General features: G+C 37.6%; 1 protein-coding gene across 7 annotated transcripts in view; it reads right to left on the bottom strand.

Annotated features, from left to right (window-relative positions):
* Window positions 1–254: 254 nt before the first annotated feature.
* The window catches only part of LOC143266738 (cation channel sperm-associated auxiliary subunit beta-like), a 167,839-nt gene continuing 147,118 nt past the window's right edge, over window positions 255–20,975 (bottom strand). For all 7 annotated transcript variants that reach the window (XM_076551262.1, XM_076551264.1, XM_076551265.1 and 4 more), the window contains 4 exons: window positions 4,962–5,097; window positions 1,638–1,738; window positions 990–1,064; window positions 255–705 (listed from right to left, as the gene is read on the bottom strand). In XM_076551262.1, the coding sequence (XP_076407377.1) occupies window positions 487–705; window positions 990–1,064; window positions 1,638–1,738; window positions 4,962–5,097 (531 nt within the window). In that variant the 3' untranslated portion in view covers window positions 255–486. The remainder of the gene's footprint in view (window positions 706–989; window positions 1,065–1,637; window positions 1,739–4,961; window positions 5,098–20,975) is intronic.

The raw sequence follows: 20,975 nt of genomic DNA on the forward strand, positions 1-20,975 counted from the left end.
CTCCATGATGGAGTTATCGTCCCCTCTTATTAGGTACCACAAACAATTTGGCCTTCTTTAAAAAACCGAAATGACTTGTTCTTTTTTATTTCCTACAAGGCTTTGAAAACATCCACTGATTAGTCTCTCCATGTCTGACTCCCACGGTGTAATGGTACCCTCATTGTACCACTATTCTATCTAGAACCTGGCCCTACAAAATGAACTCTAGACCATATGAGCTGAATAATGAAGAAAACCCATTGCACAGAGAATTGGTTATCATTTTATATTTTCCAAAACAATCTAAAAAAAAGAAAACCATGTAAGTGCTAAAGTAATTTTCTATGTATTAAAAATAAGAAAATGGAAATTGGAACTACTGACTAACAGCAACTAGAATTATAATAGTATAATAACTCAATAGCATTGTGCCTAATGTGCATTTATAAAATATAAATATATTGTATGGACATGTTTAATAGAACTAGGAAATAGATATAATTATCATTTGTTCACTATCCAGACTTTCCCTTCTGAGCTGATACTTATAGTTGATGGGTTTGCAGTATCTCTTTTAAGGTATCTCTGGAATGCTCTCAATGGGTGGATGTTACGGAGTTGCAATATAAATGCTACAAAAATTAATCCCCCTAGAACTACAGATGTTGCAACAGCAATTAGCATATGTCCTGGAAAAGGCAATGGTACTTCATCGACATAAATCTGAAAAGAAAAAGCAAAGTGGTTACATTTTCTGGATGCGGTAATGTAAAATACTGGTCATTGTGATACCACAATAAACCACACAGAAGAATTCTACCCAGAATTCTGTGGACATTCAGCATCCTCTACCACCCACACTCTCATTCTTGGCCACAGTCTGGCCAAGCCGGACTTGGCACACAAATTCTACCCATGTTTTCATCCTGATCCATAACTTGGATTGACAAGTGCTGTGCCACTTTCTCAGTCATTATCTCATTCCATACTTTATGAATTTACTGTACCTGAAATTCTTCTTCTAAGTTACAAAAGCTGACCCCAGGAACCACAGACACCTTGAAATGAAACAGCTCAGAGCCCTGTGGAACAAACACAGATGGTCATTATCAATGTGTGTGTTCCTTAAACAAAAATATCGATGGGAGCCACATTCATAGATGTCATTTATAAGGACTGCCAAGGATTCTGACATGAACATCATGTGTAAAATGAAGAGGTATTAAAACAGGAACTCAATGATGTAGTTTTATTTTCAGATTGATACTAAAACGTAAAACAATTTGGCTTTCATGAACACTTTGAGTTAGCCTTCATATCTTTGGTTTTAACATATCTCTGCATTTTCACTGTTTTTCACACTTACCTGTGCTTTAGATATCCCTGTGACCCCAACTTTTGGACACAACTTTTCTGCTTCCCTTTAGCCAATTGATCTGACCTATCTCTTAGAAAACAGTCAATTAATGTTCTGTTCAGCATTCAGATTCCTTTAGAAATGGGACAGCCAGGGAATGAAGAAAAAAGAAACCCTTTTTATATATCTAAAGCTGTTCTTCCCACCAATCACCAACATCTAAACGCCAAGTCTTCCTTTAGCATACATGTTTAACTCTAAACTCTACATGGTAAAAATGAAAATGCTGTCAACTCACCCTTATACTTATGTTGAGACCTAAAGGATTATACACTGAAGTGTTAAGCAGTGGCTCTAAGTAATCCTTCATTTTCTTAACGTTTTCTGGCATATTATGTTCTGAAATATATGAAAAATGTTTAAAGCACACTTACATTTTCATATTTTACCTAAAAGTTGTTATAGATAGTAAAGAGCAATGAAATTTTCTATTGTGTAATATGGTGATATTTTATTTGGGCTGAAACATTATTTTATTTGTATGTTAAATAATAAAGTTGCCTGGGGGTCAGAGCTAAGAGCAAGCCATTTAGCAGAAGTCTGGCAGTGGTAGCACACACCCTTAATCTGATCACATGGTAGGCAGAGGCTGTGTATTCAAGGACATAGCCTGTTTGGTGACATATGCCTTCAATCCAACTACCAACCATAGAGACCTGGAGGTCTGTATAGACAGGCAGTGAAGAAGAAGTCATGTAGTTGGTTTTAGAACCAATGAGAAGGCAGAACAGAAAGTCAATAAAAAATACAGACACACAGGAAGTAGCTCTCTTTTCTCACGGGAAGGACAGCAGCAGCTGGTAAGCTTAAGGCTATTTGCTAGTGCTCTGACCTCTTGAGCTTTTAACTTTTTATTTGGCTCTGTGATTCTTATTTAATAAGACTGTTTAGAATTACATCTACAGTGTCACATTGCAAAGGTAACTCATACTCTTAATTTTGGCTGACTTTGTAAGGACCTTTAGAGTTGCATTTTACTAAAGAATGCTTAAGCAGAAGAGCTAAGAGAGAAAAAGAGACACTCAGAGGAAAGCAAACTGTATACCCCAGATCATGGGTATGGACATCTCAAAGAGTTACAGAAAATAAGATATACCCAAGTGTGGGTATGGGCTCAAGGGAGAATTTCCTATTTTCATTTTTAAAAAGTATTTGGTACTTAGAGGCTGGAGAGATGGTTGAGTGGTTAAGAGCATGTGCTGCTCTTGTAGAGGACCTGGGTTTGATTCTCAGCAGCCATGTAGCAACTCACAATCATCTATGACTCCAGTTCTAGATGGCCTCTTCTGGCCTCTGAGTGTACCAGGCATGCAAGTGATGCACAGACATGTAGCAAAAACACCCATATTCAGAAAAACATAATAAATTTTCTGGTACTGGGTATTGAACCCCAGTGCCTTGTTCACACTAGAAAACACTCTACCACTAAACTTTATCCTCACTTCTCTTCAGGGAGATTAGACTGACTGCCTCCCATTGCTCCAGTGCCCTCCTCAAGAAGGAGAGAGTGTCTGACTACCTAGCTGTACTCTGAGTTCCTTCTAGCCTTTGACTCATGAGAAACCAATCCTGACACGTCATGGTTAGGGTTTTTCATAGTGGTAGGCAAATGACTTTCCTAAGATGGCGGTGGAGTTGCACCATAGGATCGCTTGAGGGTTCTCCAGGAGAAGTAAGCAGCTCTTCCTACCCACCTTGTCATTCTTTCTAAACAAGTGAACCGATGTACGTGTTATCAATTCTCGTGGTATAATGGTGAGAGGAGCTAACATGAATAACTCAAGCCCTGACTCTCTCCTTAGCTAATTTCCATTGGGAATATTCTCACCATGGCTAACTTAATAGTTTCAGAGTCAGCTTGTAAAATGCTTCCATTAAAAGTCAATGCTCCAAACCTGGTAAGAGCCACCAGGATACCACAGAAACTATAAATATTAATCATGGAATATGGGAGTTTTACTTTCTTTCCTGGAGTTTTCACTTCAAGAAGGTATTAAATTTGCAGACTAACATTTCTGAAGAGAATGGAGAAAGAGTGGATGGTGGGGGAAGAGGGGATCATGTGAGGAGCGACTGAGAGGAGAGGAGGGATGGGAAACTGTGATCAGGCTGGGGAAAGAGAAAAACATTAAAGAGAAAAAGAACAAAAATTAAATCTATCAGAGTAAGACTCACTGACTACCAAATGTCTGCAAACTCAGTAATACAGTGATGATTAATCAAAATTCCAATTAACTTCATCTACCCACTTCACCAGACCTATCTGCCACCTCCCTGTCTTACTGTGGGACAACAATGGGGATTGAACCTAAGGCTGCAAACATTCTAGGCAAGCATTCCTACCACTGAGCTATAGGCCCAGCCCTTACATATCTGTCTGTCTGTGTGCCTATCTATCTATCTATCTATCTATCTATCTATCTATCTATCTATCTATCATCTATCTATCTATCTATCTATCTATCTATCTATCTATCTATCTATCTATCTATCTATCATCACCTGAAAATAGTCACACAAGAATAAGCACAAAATATATAACTAAATGTTGTATTTTGAGGTAAAACTGAATTTAAGTAAATTTCCTTTTTTATTTTAAAATATGTCTGTCTCTTTTTAGCTCTTTACCATAAAAGCCAAACTTTCTTTCTGTTCTTTCTTCTTTTTGAGACACTGTCTCATGTAGCCCAGGTTGGTCACATCTCACTATAAAACTGAAACTGTCCTTGAATGCCTGCCTCTACCTAGTAGGTACTGGGAATACCACTGCATATTACCATATTCAGCTAAAAAACATAGTCACCAAACTTCCCTTACATAATTAGAAATATCCTACAGGATATCTGGCAACACCTAGAACATTTAGTAACTGTTGTCATAGTAAATAATAAAGACACTCAACTGCTATACTGCACAAACTTCATCATTGTCACTACTGATCCACAACAGGACTTTCAGATTCATTTTATGCTACAAATTATTTGTTAGAGAATTATTTTTTTAAATTTATTTAATTTTATTTTATGTGCATTGGTCTGAAGGTTTCAGATCCCCTGGAACTGGTGTTACAGACAGTTGTGCACTGTCATGTGGATGCTGGGAATTGAACCCAGGTCCTCTGGAAGCACAGCCAGTGCTTATAACTACTGAACTATCTCTCCCGTCCCAGAGATTTATTTGTGATTATGTTTGTATGTGGGTATGTACAGGCTCCTGCAGATATATAGGCATAAGATGCACTGGAGCTGGAGTTACAGTTATGTCATCTGCTTGACATGGGTCCTCTGCAAGCAGTTTACTCTTTTAAGCACTGAGTATTTTCTTCAGCCCTGCAGTTCAAATAAAAAAATCTGGCCTTATACCACTGAATCTAGGATACTGGAAGTGATGAGAACATAAAAGGAGATGAGGGAGGTAAATGTCAACATGCCAATGATTCAAATCCTTTTCTACAAAACTCCTGGCTATTTTTCCTGTGAACAGGCTTTGTAATCCACTCATTAAAAAACACGCTAATGATATAATGGCTTGTGAGATAAGCATAGGAGACAGAAAACCATACTTAGTTGCCAGTTTTGCCTCATATTCACTTCGGTCATGGTAACCAAATATGGAGGTTCCACCGCAAATTTTTCTTTTTCAGTGAAAATTTCCAAAGCAACTGGGTATTGTATGACTGGAAACTTGAAACGATGAACCTAAAATACAAATTCCATGAATTCATATAAGTCTGGAGAACTCAATACTATTATTCCTCATCAAGTAATGAATGGCATTTTCACAAAATCTTGGCTATTCTAAGGGGAGTGCTTCTTAGGGTCTCTGTCTTTCAGACATGAAAATAGACTACCACAACACAATCCATACATTCCAAGGCAGCAAACATGGTAATGAGATTCACAACTTTTAGAAACAATGTTTATAAAGTTAGCATACAAAGTGATAGGTGTCATTATGGAATTTTCCATATATATTTATCATGGAATAAATAAAGTCATTATACTTTAGGTGTTTTTTTTTTTTCACTCCTCTTCAGGTCCCCTTCTTCTTTCCAGACAGATTTCTCTTCTGCTTTTTCTTTATTTTTCCAGACAGGATTTTTCTGTGTAGCCTTGGCTGTCCTGGAACTCATTCTGTAGACCAGGCTGGCCTGAAACTCACAGATATCCACCTGTCTCTGCCACCAGAGCACTAGGATTAAAGGTGTGTGCCACCACCACCTGACTTCTCTTCTGCTCTTAGGTTACATCAATTCTCTTAAACACCCCATTTAAGATCTCTTCCTCCTCTTGTGTGGTCTCTATTCTACTTTCTACTCCCCCAATATAAATTTAAGTGTGGAGTCTTTGTATGAGGAAAAAATAGCACTTCTCTTCTAAGTGGGACTTTCTTTACTTAACATAATGATTTCCAGTACATTCCATCTTCCTGCAAATGTCATGATTTAATGTTTCCTTATAACTGAAAAATACACTTGTACAACATTGTAGCTGGAAGGTTTCTCTGGTCCTGCCTGGTCTGCGGTTCCACAGCCACTTATAAAGTAATCACTCAGAGGCTTAATATTAATTAATTGCTTGCTAGGTCTTATATCTTAAATTAACCCATTTCTACTAATTTATGTTTTGCCACATGTTCTGTGGCTTTACTACTCTGCTGGCATCTTGCTCCTTGGGTGGTTGGCTAGCATGTCCCCCATTCCATTTTTGTTTTCCTGTCTCTCTCCTTGGATTTCCCACCTGCCTCTAAGCTGCCTTGCCATAGGCCAAAACAGCTTTATTTATTAGCCAGTAGGAGCGACACATATTCACAGCATTCAGAAAGACATCCCTTAGCACAACATATTGTTTATCCATGTGTCGATTGTTTCATTTCTTAGTTATTGTGAATATTGCAGTAATAAACATGCTTGTGCATGCATCTCTGGTGGTATAGTGACCAAGTTCTTTGGGTTTATATCCAGGTGTGGTACATCTAGGTCACACAGTTCTTAACAATTACATTAAGTTAAATTAATTTATTATTATTATTATTATTATTATTATTATTATTAATTGTGTGTGTATGCATGTGTATGCAAGTGCTTAAGTGCTCAAGTGTCACAGAATGCATGTGAAGGTCAGAGGATAACTTGGAGAAGTAAATCTTTCTTTTTACCTGGTGGATCCCACAGACTGAACTCAGCTTGTCAGCCTTGGTGACAAACTCAACAGATGCCCCTGTCCACTGATCCACCTCATTAGTATTGATTTTAATATAAACTGAGATGAGGCATTATGATCTCTTCATCGATGCTCTTTATGCTTAAGCTGCCTGTGGCTATTCGAGAGTGTTAGAGCATATCTATGGAATTTTGGAGTGGTTCCTACTTCTGTAAAGAATGTCATTGAATTCTGATGGGGATTACATTGAATTTGTAGATTGCTTTGGGTAAGCGCCACTTCACAACATGAATCACATCAGTTCATGAGCATGGGAGACACTTCCATCTTCTGGTGTCTTCTTCAGTTTCAGTCTTCATTGTCTTATAAGTTTTTAATTAAGAGCTCTTTTATTTTTTAGGTTAAGTATCCTTCCTTCCTTCCTTCCTTCCTTCCTTCCTTCCTTCCTTCCTTCCTTCCTTCCTTCCTTCCTTCCTTCCTTCCTTCCATTCTTCCTCTATCTCTCCCTCTTTCCATCCCTTCCCTCTTCTCTTTGTTTCTTCAGATACTATAAATAGGACTTTTTTTCTCAGAAAGCTTATTATTGGTATAATAAGCCAGAACTGTGCAGTAAAAGCTTATCTCAAACAAAACAAAACATCTTTGTGTGTTCATATGTATGTGTTTGTGTATTGGTGCACTTGTGTGCAGGTGTCTCTGTGTGGATGGCAGGAGTCAAGGTCCAGTGTTATCCACAAGCACTTCTTATATTATTTTTGGAAGAAAGGTCTCTGATTGAACCTGGGCCTCAGTGATTTGGTTAGACTAGCTGGCCAGTGAGGCTCTGGGAGCCTCCTGTGTCTGTCTTGACAGGTGAGTGCCCTCATGCCTAGGACTTTTTTAAGTGGGTGCTTGCAAGGAAAAGTTTATTGATTTAGCCACCTCCTAGACCATCCCCCATTATATTCATTTATTTGAGACAGGTTCTCTCTATGTAATTCTATATGGCCTGGGACTTGTTACATAGACCACACTGGCCGCAGACTCTCAGAAATATGCCTGCCTCTGCCTCCCAAGTGCAGAGATTAAAAGCATGTACCAAGAAACCCAATACTTTGTACATGTTAAACAGGCACTCTACCATTGAGCTAAATCTCAATCTTCCTCACCTTCTTTAAAGATACAAACCGTGCAGTGGTAGCTCATGCCTTGAATCCCAGCACATGGGAGGCAGAGGCAGGGGGATCTTTGTGAGTTTGAGGTCAGCCTGATTACAGAGAGTGAGATCCAGGAAAGGCGCAAAGCTACACAGAGAAACCCTGTCCCCCCAAAAAAGATACAAATAGTCTTATATAGACAAGGCTAGCCTTGAACTTGCTATGTAGCCAAGGCTGGCCTTGAACTCTTGATCCTCCTTTTTCCATTTTCCTAGAGCTGAGTGTACAGGCATCAGTTACCAATGACTGGATTTGATCAGCTGTCACTTGAGGGTTCAATTTCCCATACCACTTTTAGATGAGACTTCTGTCCCCTCCCTCCCTGCTGAGAAGCCATAGTTGGAGCTGCATGTGACTTGGCTTCTTTATATTGTATCTCTCACTCATCTTTTTCTCGGTAGTTTTCAGGTGTGCTTTGTGAATTTTCAGAACTTTTTTTGTTTTTCTCTTTGTCTAGTATTTAGTCTTAGTCTAGTATTTCTCTTGCTGACTCTTCCACTTAACTAGGCCACACAGAGGTATTTTCTAGTCTTTCATCTCATGTAGAAATTCCCCAAAAAACTTTTTTCAAAGGGAGATCTTTTAAGACAGGGTCTTGCAATGTAGTCTATGCTGGACTGTAACTCACTAGTTAGCCTATGCAGGCCTTGAACTTATAGCAATATCCCTTCTCAGATTCCCAGGTGCTGAGATTACAGATGTGTGCCATCATATATGTTGAAACTCATAACTTTTTGTTTTCCTTTTTCACAATGATTACTATGAAGAAACTTGAACTATTTTGGCTAAATCATATCTTATACAGCCCTCAATCAATGGAGTCTTTCCTGTCTCTTTTATACCTTACCCCATGTCTCTGCTTGTCACACTCTCTCACACATACTTGGTAACTCAGGCTCTGGATTCAGCATTCAAATCCAGCTTTGGTGCCTGTTAACAGTATGGTTTGCCTGAAGAATGTATAAGGAAAATGTAGTACATTTACACAATGGAGTATTACTCAGATGTAAAAAACAATAACCTGACCCATCTCTGCCCCAGTTGCCAGCCAGCAGGGAAAACTCCTGTGGCCAGACCCTCCACCGAAACCCCCTAGTGGACTCTTCCAGCTACAAGACCCACACCCTAACCCAACACCCATCTGCCTGCTACCTAGTAACTTCCTGAGATAAGGAATCCACCAGCTCTCATTGGACCAAGAGGTGAGTGACTCTTCTCCTACCCAAAGAGTCCTGCCTCTAGGACCCAGGCCCTGGGACACAGCCAGTCCTCAGGAATCCCCAACCATCTCTGCCTGAGTTGTCAGCCAGCAGGGAAGATTACTGCAGGCAGACCTCCCCACCAAAATCCCCCATTGAACCAAGCAATCTATAAGACCCATGCCCTATCCCAATACCCATCCTCCTGAGATACCAGTGGCTTCTTGAGACAGAGAATCTGCCAGTTCTCATTGAACGAAGAGAGGCTTCCTGAGACACAGATCCACCAGCTCTGACTGGACCAAAAGCCTTGATAAGACCAAGAGCAGCTCCCTGAGTCAAAGAATCAGCTAGCTTGGATTGGACCAAGAGCAGCTCTCTGAGATACAGAATCTGCCAGCTCCAATTAGACCAAGAGCTAAGATTGGTCCCAGAGGGGCCCCCTGAGACACAGACACAGCAAACACAGAGTAAACAATAGCAGCTTACTAAGACACAAGCACCTCTTACACCTATTAGAGGAAGAGATGGGTAGACGTCAGTGCAAAAATATATACAACAACATAAAGAACAATATGGCATCACCAGAACATAGCCCTCCTACAATAGCAAGACCTGAACATCACAATGTAGAAAAGAAAAAAGTGACCTTAAAAATAACTTCATGGAGATGCTAGAGGCCTTTAAAACAGAAATGAAAAATTCCCTTAAAGAAATTGAGGAAAAGAAAAACAAAAAATTGGAAGAAATCAATAAAGAAACTGAGGAAAAGATGAATAACAAATGGGAAGAAATCAATAAATCCCATGTAGAAAGCAAAGAAAACCATGAAAAACCAATTAAACATGTGAAGGAAACATTTCAAGAACTGAAAAGTGAAATAGAAACAATGAAGAAGACACAAACAGAGGGAATTCTGGAAATAGAAAATCTGAGCAAATGAACAGGAGACACAGATGCAAGCATAAGCAACAGAATACAAGAGATGGAAGAAAGAATCTCTGGTGTAGAGGATACAATAGAGGAAATAGATTTGTCAGTCCAAGAAAACAACAAAGCCAAAAAAGTCACAACATAAAATGTCCAAGAAATCTGGGACACCATGAAAAGGCCAAATCTAAGAATAATAAAGATAGAAGAAGGAGAAGAATATCTACTAAAAGGCACAGAAAATATATTTTAAAAATTCATACAAGAAAACTTTCACAACTTAAAGAAATACCTATGAAGATACAAGAAGCTTATAGAACTCCAAACAGACTAGACTCTCAAAAAGTCCCCTCACCACAAAATAATTAAACCACTAAACATACAGAATAAAGAATATTAAGTGCAGCAAAGGAAAAATGCCGAGTGACTTATAAAGCCAGCCCTGTCAGAATAACTCCCGACTTCTCAATGGAGACTTTGAAAGCCAGAAGGTCCTGGACAGATGTAATGCTGACACTAAGAGACCATGGATGCCAGCCTAGACTAATGTTAATATACCCAGGAAAATCACCATACACAGAGTGAACAAGACATCCCAAGACAAAACCATTTAAACAATACCTATCCATAAATCCTGCCCTAAAGAAAGAACTAGAAGGAAAAATCCAAAATAAGGAAGTCAGATACACCCACAAAACACAGGCAATAGATAACCCCACAGCAGTAAATCCCAGGGAGCAGAAATACTCACACTCTACCACCAAAAGATAACAGTAATTAACAATCACTGGTCATTAATAACCCTTAATATCAGGGAACTTGGTTTACCTATAAAAGCACACAGGATAACATAATGGATATGAAATCAGGACCCATCCTTCTGCTGTATACAAGAAACACACCTCAACTTAAAGACAGACACTAACTCAGAGAAAAAGGCTGGGAAAAGACTTTCCAATCAAATGGACGTAAGAAGAAAGCTGGTGTAGCTATACTAATATCTAACAAAATAGACTTCAAACTAAAATCAATCAAAAGAAATAGGGAAGGACATTACATACTCATCACAGGAAAGATCCACCAAGATGAAGTTTCAATTCTGAACATTTATATCCCAAATGCAAGAGCACCAAAATATGTAAAAGAAACATTAATAAATATGGTGATATTTTATTTGTGCTGAAATGTGATTTTATTTATATGTTAATAATGTTGCCTGGGGATCAGAGCTAAGAGTAAGCCATTAACCAGAAATCTGGTAGTGGTAGCACAAGCCATTAATCTGATCACATGGCAGGCAAAATCACTGTGTTCAAGGACATAGCCATCATGGTGGTACACATCTTTAATCCCAGTACCAACCATAGAGTCCTGGAGGTCTGTGTAGACAGGCAGTGACGAAGAAGTCATGTAGTTGTGTTTAGAACTAATGAGAAGGCAGAACAGAAAGTCAATAAAAAGACAGGACACAGGAAAAGTTCTCTCTCTCAGGGGAAGTGACATCAGTGAGTGCTAAGATAAGGTGGTCTTAGCTCTTGGCTATTGCTCAGTCTCTGAGCTTTTAACTCTTTATTTGGCTCTGTGTTTCTTATTTAATAAGACCATTTAGAATTACATCTACATTTGGCACCCATGTGGCAAGAATTCATTAAAAACCATTGGTGGTTACAGGCCAGGCTCAGCATTGCTCACCCCAATTGGGTCTGGTCTGGCCCCGACTGGGCCAGAGTTTACAGGCCCTAGGCCTGGCCAAAGTTACTTGTCCGGTTGCACTTAGTACTTAGAGCTGTACTCGATCCTAGCTGCAGCTGAAGCTGCTTGTGGCCAAATTACCAACTCATGTGGTCAGAGCTTAAGGAAGCCGCAGCTCAGGCTTTAATCGGCTGAAGCGGGAGCACGTGACTGGATTTCAGCTTTTAGCCAGAACGCATGGCTACCTTTCCTTCCTTCCTTCCTTCCTTCCTTCCTTCCTTCCTTCCTTCCTTCCTTCCTTCTTTCCTTCCTTTTTCTTTCTTTCTTTCTTTCTTTCTTTCTTTCTTTCTTTCTTTCTTTCTTTCTTTCTTTCTTTCTTTCTTTCTTTCTTTCTTTCTTTCTTTCTCTCTTGCTCTTTGGATTCCTAACTCAGACACTAGGTAGCTGTTTGGAAATTCCCTCAGATTTCTACTGTTCTACACAGACTTGGTAAGTTAATTAAGATATCAGATAGTTTAAAAGGAAAACTACTTAAAAGAGAAAATTTTTTCCACATTAAAAAAATGGGTATTATTTGTACATTAGAAGGAAATTGGTCTTTGTTTGATAAAACTTTAGGCAGTCTGAAAATGGAACAATTATATGAGAAGCATAATGTTGATGGGATATACATTACATTAATTTTGCATATTATTCCTTTCCTTATCCTTATTTTACTATTTAAAAAGATAGTCAATTTAAGTGCCAGGATAAAAGCTTAGAAAAATATGTTACAATGAATTATAGAGAAATTCAGACTCAGACAGAAGAATTTAATGGTGAAATTATTACAGGATTGGATTATAAGCTTATAGAAAGAAAGCCTGTTTTCAAACAATCAAACTTAATTTACGCAATGACCATACAGCAGCTACCTGATCAAGTGAATGCACAAAATAATTGACTCCCATTGAAATGTTAGATTTAAGAAGGTTTAAGGAGGCAATAGTATCTTATGGTATGCATTCCCCATTTGTAAAGCAAATGTTAAACTCCTGGTCAACTTGTAATAAGATTAATCCACAGGACTGGAAAGAGCTGGTAAATGCTGTCCTGGATTCCAGTACACAGCTGCAGTGAAAAATGTGGTTCAGAGATGATGTTAAAACTATAGAAAGTCAGTGGAGGGCTAGAGGTGTGGAAATGTTCCAGGGTCAGCTTGTTGGAGAAGGCCAATATGCTGCAATACAAAGACGATGTTTATATGATAACCAAACCCTAATTCTATGTCGAATGGCAGCCTTGAATGGGCCTGAATTGAGGAAGCAGGAAAGAAAACTTAATCATTCACAAAAGCTATACAGGGCCTAAAAGAAACCTTCATGGATTTCTTACAAAGACTGACTTCAGCAGTAAATAGAATGGTCCTGAATTCAGAAGCTAGCCAGATAATAACAAAATCTTTGACTTTTGAGAATGTGAATGCAGCATGCAAGAGAATAATCAGGCCATTAAAGGCAAGAGCTTTGCCATTGGAAGATTGGATTAGAGACATGTTTAATGATGAGGCTCATGACCATGATGATATGTGGATAGGAGAAGCAATTTCAAGAGGTTTGAGGAATGTCAGATGTTTTGGATGTGGAAAGCAAGGACATTTGAAAAGGGACTGTAAACAAGGCATTCCTAGAAACAATGTTTCTCCAAGGAACAATGGCAACAGAATGCCCCTTCCTTCTGGAATATGCAGAAAGTGTGGTAAGGGTAAACTTTGGACCAACGAATGTAGATCAACAAGGGACAGACAAGGTAATCCTTTACCTCAGTCTTCCGGAAACTCCCAGAAGGGCCTCAGACAGGCCCCTAAAGCAAATCCAGTTCAGACCTTTCCTGCAGTCATAGAAGAAACCTCTACTCAGAGCAATTAAATAACCAAATGCCTATTGGAATAAACCAGGCTACTTGGGGTGATGGAACAGCTAAGACAGAGAAAACAGAAAATTCAGGAGAAACCATAAAGAAAATTTTTGGCAAACTTCTATAAAGAACAAGTACCAAAATTACCAATAAGAATAAATGATGATCCCAGGAAGTGATGACAGAAAGCAGAAAGGTATATAAGGCATGAAGACCAGGAACTAGCCTGGTTAAGATTCAGGTTTTCAAGAAGAACAGTTCAGCTGAGATCCATTTGGATGAGCACTCAGAAGCTTCCAGTCTGAGGAAATAGGATCAGCTGAGGAATTGGCAAGGTGAGGTAGCTGTGGCTTGTTCTGCTTCTCTGATATTCCAGCATTCACACCAATACCTGGCTCTGGGTTTATTTTTATTACTAAGAACTTTTAAGATTCATGATACAGCATAATGCTCTATTAACTTTGAATTTTCTCAGTGCTAATGAGAAAGGAACAACAGTTGCAAAGAGATATTGGAAAATAGAAAAAAACTACAGATTTAAATCAGCCCATATACTTTAAGGATGTGCTGACCTCAGAATGGAAACCAGGATATGTGTTACGTTGGGGATGGGGTTTGGCTTTTGTTTCTATAGGAGAAGATAAGCTGTGGATATCATCAAAATTGATAAAGGTTTGATCTGAACAAGAGAGACCTCTTAATTAGAGGAGGTGATAGTTCATCAGCCAGCGTGACCATCCAATTTAAACTAACTTACAATTAATACATGCCTTTTCAATTAATCAGATATAACTTGCCAAAAGGGAACCTCTCCAAAGTTAGTTTTGAGGAAAGGTTTTTGTTTTTATCTTTTAGGAGAATGAAGGCTAAGAAATCTGAAGAACCCTGGACAAATGAAACATCTGAAGAAAAAGGACAAATCCCCTAAAATAAAGGTCCCAAGAAAAAGATTAAAATGGCCTATTGGTCTATCATCTATAAAATTTCATAAGTCTTCCTAAGTGTTTGTTTCTGCTCTTCTCTAAAGACATTGAACACTATTGGTCTTCTTGTAGTCCCAATTCAATTAAAAATTAAAGCTGGCTTTGGAGTTGGAGAATTGCTGTCTCCTTCTTTAAACCCAAGCATGTTGTTAAAAGGAAAATACAAACTCCCTGTATCATGCCAGAAGAAAGAGCCATCTTCTGATATGGGACAGGAGGAAACAAACAAACAAACAAACAAACAAAAATTTAAGGGACTATTCTATTACTATTAATCTCAATTCTTTCATTCTATTCTGATTCTTTAAACTTTTATTAAAGTATGAATTTTATATCAATTTACAAGATATATATATATATATATATTAAACTTCTTTAAGATATTAATGGTTATACAGAGTGTTAACTAATTCTAGAAAAAAAAGGCTGTCTATACATGTATTTGTGTTCGATTCTTTATCAGTGTTCTTCAGGAAATCATGGCCAGGCCTAATATCAAATTTGAAGTCTCCAGGAAGAAGATGGGGCCCCACAATAACAACAAGTATTCTACGTGGACAATAATAATACCACTAAGCTGACAAACATCATCTACAGAGCAGCTTTGGACTACAAACTACTAAGAGCAAATTGAGATGGCTAGCTGAGATGATCCAGTTTCACAGACTACTTGAATAAAGACTTGAAATAAGCCCTGAACTTTGGCATTACACACAGACTGGACAACACAGGATATAGCCACCTTTCCTAGAATTTGACAATTAACCCAAAATTTTTCTTTTCATAATAAAGATACCTTTGCCCATATCCAGCTTGAAGCAATTTTAAGAATATGATACCCACATTCCCAAAAAGGTGGTATGGGATGCATGTTTTCTTGGTCTTTTAATGGGTTTTGTGTCTGGGATAATTTTCATTGTTTTGGAGGGTTGGCCACAAGTTGTTGTTAAGGGTTAGGAAAAGGGCTAAGCAAAGGAGATTAGATTTAAGGTTCTTGTTAAAAAAAAAAAAAGGATATTTGGAAATGATGGAATAGAGGATAGGTTAGTGAATCTACTTGGAAAAATAAAGAGAAGATATAGATACGATATAGATAAAAAGATAGATTTTTGAATCTACTTTTAAAAAACAATTACTAGTTTTAAATACTTTACATTGGATTGGATTTTTGTATATTGTATACAAATTATATATATTGAGATTGATATTTTTAGAAAATGCTATACTTACATATCTAATCCTGTTCAAGATATTGTACTTACACCATTCAGTTAACAATAAAATGCAATTTGCTGATCCTTGAATGTTATTAGTACCGACTCTTAGGATATAAAAGAATGAAAGTTTTTAGTTAGACATTACAATCGAACTTATAGTCATATTAGATAAGTTTTCAAATCAAACAGATATATTTTATATAGACAAGTCATCTTCAAACCCTTCAGAGATCTGCAGAATATGGCACTTAAAATGTTTTAATAACTTAGAGATTTTTTCTTTTTTTATGACTATGAGATATGTAGACTCCTGGCAGTACCAATCTACTTCAGAAAAAATATGAGCCATTGAAGAAACTGCATATCGAATTAACTTTCATTGTGGCAAAAGTCAGCCACTAGACAACAGAGTATCCTCAAATTGACTGCTGACAAACAGGACAAAATGGACAGACAGGACACAAAACAAAGGACTACTGATTCTAGCCAAGACAAGTGTGGTTGTGGCTTTAACAAAAGGCATCTTCTGAGGCCAGGACAATGTGGTACCATCCCTGAAGTGGCCTTTACAATCCAGAAAAGGTACATTGCCCCTTTCTTTGAAGGCAGCTGAACTGGCAGTGGACCGATGGCTTCTGATGTACAGTGCAACAGCAGCTGAAACAGTTATTCTTGAAAGAGTAACTAAGCTGACAGAGTCTAACCTCTCAATGGTAGACTGACATTTAATAGAGGGATGTAGAGAAGGATGGGATGCCGAGATGAAGCCATACACACATACCAAGAACAATGGACAGCTGAATTAAAAAACATCAACAATTTCCAGAATTTAAAATCCTAAATCATGACAGGACACTAGTAGAATTCAGGTGTTTCTGGTACATGGACTACTCTCACCAAATGTGAGGTTGAACTGTTGGCCTTGTGTACATTCTACTAGTATCACAAATGAGTCTGTCAGGTATGCTAAGCCTATAGGCTGAAGATGATGCCCCAACACTGCAGAGGAACCTCAGGTGACTGTCCAGGCAGCTGGATGTTTCTGTCAACTCACATTTTTTTGGAAGCTGTTTATGTGCACCTCCTGTTTTTTTAGGTAATATTATTTCCTTCTTCGGTCTCTGAGGGAGTTGAAGATTAGAAAGTTATGATTATAGTTATAGTTAGTTAAAGATTAGATAGTTATAGTTATAGTTTTCCTTGTTAAGAATTTTAGAAAAGGAACTCACTAAAGAGGTGTAAATGTATAAATTTGAAAGACATTATAAGATAGTTTTGTTAGTAATATAGGTTAGGATAGAAAGTGAATCAGGTACATTTTGGATTTACCAAAAGAGGATAGATAATGGAATATTTTCTATGAATTTGTCAAATGCAAATGGACTAGACATTGTTTAGGTATTTATTGCTTATAATTATTGTACTTATTGTATATAGTTTTTCTTATATTAGTTATAACTTTTTTCCTTTTTTTATTAGGATAGAAGCGGGAATTATGGTGATATTTTATTTGTGCTGAAATTGATTTTATTTATATGTTAATAAAGTTGCCTGGGGATCAGAGCTAAGAGCAAGCCATTAAGCAGAAATCTGGTAGTGATAGCACATGCCTTTACTCTTATCCCATGGCAGGCAGCATCTCTGTGTGTTCAAGGACACAGCCAGCATGGTGACACACGTCTTTAATCCTAGTACCAACCATAGAGACCTGGAGGTCTGTTTGACAGGCAGTGATGAAGAAGTCATGTAGTTGTGTTTAGAACTAATGAGAAGGTAGAACAGAAAGTCAATAAAAAATACAGACACACAAGAAGTAGCTCTCTTTTCTCATGGGAAGGACGGCAGTGGCTGGTAAGCTTAAGGCTATTTGCTAGTGCTCTGACCTCTTGGGCTTTTAACTCTTTATTTGGCTCTGTGTTTCTTATTTAATAAGACCATTTAGAATTACATCAACAACTAAAGCTTACATCACACATCAAAACCCACACATTAATAGTGAGAGACTTCAACACCACACTTTCATCAGATTGAAACTTAACAGAGAAATAAGGGACCTAAAAGATGTTATGACTCAAATGGACTCAGTTTTTATCTACAGAACACTGCACCCTAACAAAAAAGAATATACCTTCTTCTCAACACCCCACGGAACCTTCTCTAAAATTGATCACATACTCAGTCACAAAGCAAATCTCAACAGATACAAAAAAATTGGGAAAAGTTTCAGTATTTTATCGGACCACAATGGTTAAAAGTTAGATTTCAATGACAACAAAAATTACAGAAATCCTACAATCTCATGGAAAATGAATAATGCTCAACTGAATGCCAATGGGTCAAGGAAAAAATAAAGAAAGAAATTAAAGACTTCCTATAATTCAATGAAAATGGATGTACTACATACCCAAAAGTTATGGAACATTGTGAAAGCAGTGCTAAGAGGAAAATTCATAGCACTAAATGCCCACATAAAGAAGTTGGAGAAATCTCACACTAGTGACTTAACAGCACACCTAAAGTTCTAGAACAAAAAGAAGCAAACTCACCCCGGAGGAATAGAGGCCAGGAAATAATCAAATTGAGAACCAAAATCAATAAAATAGAAACAAAGAGCACAATACAAAGAATCAATGAAACAAAGAGTTGGTTCTTTGAGAAAATCAACAAGATAGATAAACCCTTATCCAAACCAACCAAAAGGCAGAGAGAGGCATCTGAATTAACAAAATCAGAAATGAAAAGGGAGACATCACCACAGAGATGGAGGAAATCCAAAGAATCATCAGGCCATACTTCAAACACCTGTACTCTACAAAACTGGAATATCTAAAATAAAAGGACAATTTTTTTGATAGATACCACATACCAAAGTTAAATCAAAGCCAGATAAACTATTTAAATAGACCAACAACCCCCAAAGAATAGAAAAAGTCATTAAAAGTCTCCCAACCAAAAAAAAAAAATGCCCTGGACAAGATGGTTTCAACACAGAATTCTACCAGATTTTAAAAAAATAGTTAATACCAATACTCTTCAAATTCTTCCACACAATAGAAACAGAAGGAATGTTACCTAACTCCTTTTATGAGGCTACAGTTATTCTGATTCCCAAGCCAAATAAACATGCAACAAGGAAAGAGAATTATAGACCAATATCTCTCATGAACACTGATGCAAAAATACTCAATAAAATATTGGCAAACCAACTCCAAGAACACATCAAAAAATTATATATTTTGGAGATCAGCCATTTGTCAGATGTGGGGTAGTCTCCATCCTCAAGATGCAAGGATGGTTCAACATATGAAAGTTTGTCAATGTAATACATCATATAAACAAACTGAAAGGAAAAAGCTACATGATTATTTCATTAAATGATGAAAAGGCCTTTGACAAATTCCAACACCTCTTCATGATAAAGGTCTTGGAGATATCAGGGATACAAGGAACATACCTAAACATAATAAAGGCAATTTATAGCAAGCCAAAAGCCAACATTATATTAAGTGGAGAGAAATTCAAACTGATGCCAATAAATCAGGAACAAGACAAGGCTGTACACTCTTCCCATATTTATTCAATATAGTACTTGAAGTTCTAGCTTGAGAAATATAACAACAAAAGGAGATCATGGGGATACAAACTGAAAAGGAAGAAATCAAACTTTTACTATTTGCAGATGATATGATAGTACATATATGTGACACTAAAAACTCTACCAGGGAACTCCTACAGCTGATAAACACCTTCAGTATTGTGGCAGGATACAAGATTAACTAAAAAAAAAATCAGTAACCCTCCTATGTACAAATGATAAATGGGCTTAGAAAGAAGTCAGAGAAACATCACCCTTTAAAACAGCCACAAATAATATAGAATACCTTGGGGCAGCTCTGACTAAGCAAGTGAAAGACCTGTATGACAAAAACTTTAAATCTCTGAAGAAAGAAATTGAAGAAGATATCAGAAAATGGAAAGATCTCCCATCCTCCTGAACAGGTAGGATTAATATAAAAAATGGCAATTTACCAAGAGCAATCAACAGATTCAATGCCATTCCTATCAAAATCCCAACACAATTCTTCACATATCAGGAGAGAACAATATTAAGCTTCATTTGGAAAAATGGAAAACCCAGGATAGCAAAAAAAATCTGCACAACAAAGCCACCTCTGGAGACATCACCATTGCTGACTTCAAGCTCTACTATAGAGCTATAGTAATAAAAACAGCTTGGTATTGGCATAAGAATCGCCATGTGGAACAATGAAATCAAATTGAAGACCCTGACATTTACCCACACACCTATGAACACCTGATTTTTGACATAGAAGGCAAAACTGTAAAATGGAAAAAGAAAACATCTTCAACAAATGGTGCTGGCATAACTGGACATCAACATGTAGAAGATTGAAAATATATCCATATCTGTCACTGTGCACAAAACTCAATTCTAAGTGGATCAAAGACCTCAATATAAACACAATTACACTGACCAGCAGAAGAGAAAGTAGGAAATAGTCTTGAATGCATTGGCACAGGAGAGCATTTCCTAAATATAACAACAGTAGCACGGACACTGAGAACAATTAATAAATGGGACCTCCTGAAACTCAAAGGCTTCTGTAAGGCAAAAGAAGCAGCAAATAAGACAAAGTGACAGCCTACAAAATGGGAAAAGATTTTCACCAACCCCACATCTGACAGAGGGCTGATCTCCAAAATATATAAAGAACTCAAGAAACTAGGTATCAAAATACTGAACAATCCAATTAATAAATGGGCTATAGAGCTAAACAGAGAATTCTCAAAGGAGGAATTTCAAAAGGCTGAAAGACATTTAAGGAATTGCTCAGCATCCTTAGTCATCAGGGTCATCAATGCAAATTAAAATGATCCTGAGATACCATCTTCCAACTGTCTGAATGGGTAAGATCAATAGCATAGCACTGCAGATAGCTTATGTTGGAGAGGATATGAAGCAAGGGGAACACTTCTCCACTGTTGGCGGGAGTGCAAAATTGTACAGCAACTTTGGAAATCAATGTGGCAGCTTCTCAGAAAATTGGGAATCAATCTTCCTCAAGACCCAAGGATACCACTCTTGGGCATATACCCAAGGAATGCTCAATCATACCACAGGGACACATGCTCAACTATGTTCATAGCAGCACCATTCATAATAGCCAGAACCTGGAAACAACCTAGATGCCCCTCAACTGAAGAATGGATTAAGAAAATGTGCTACATATACACAATGGAGTAGTACTCAGCAGAAGAAAACAACACCACCATGAAATT

Source organism: Peromyscus maniculatus, chromosome 14 (assembly GCF_049852395.1).
Source record: "Peromyscus maniculatus bairdii isolate BWxNUB_F1_BW_parent chromosome 14, HU_Pman_BW_mat_3.1, whole genome shotgun sequence".
NCBI classification, from domain to species: Eukaryota; Metazoa; Chordata; class Mammalia; order Rodentia; family Cricetidae; genus Peromyscus; species Peromyscus maniculatus.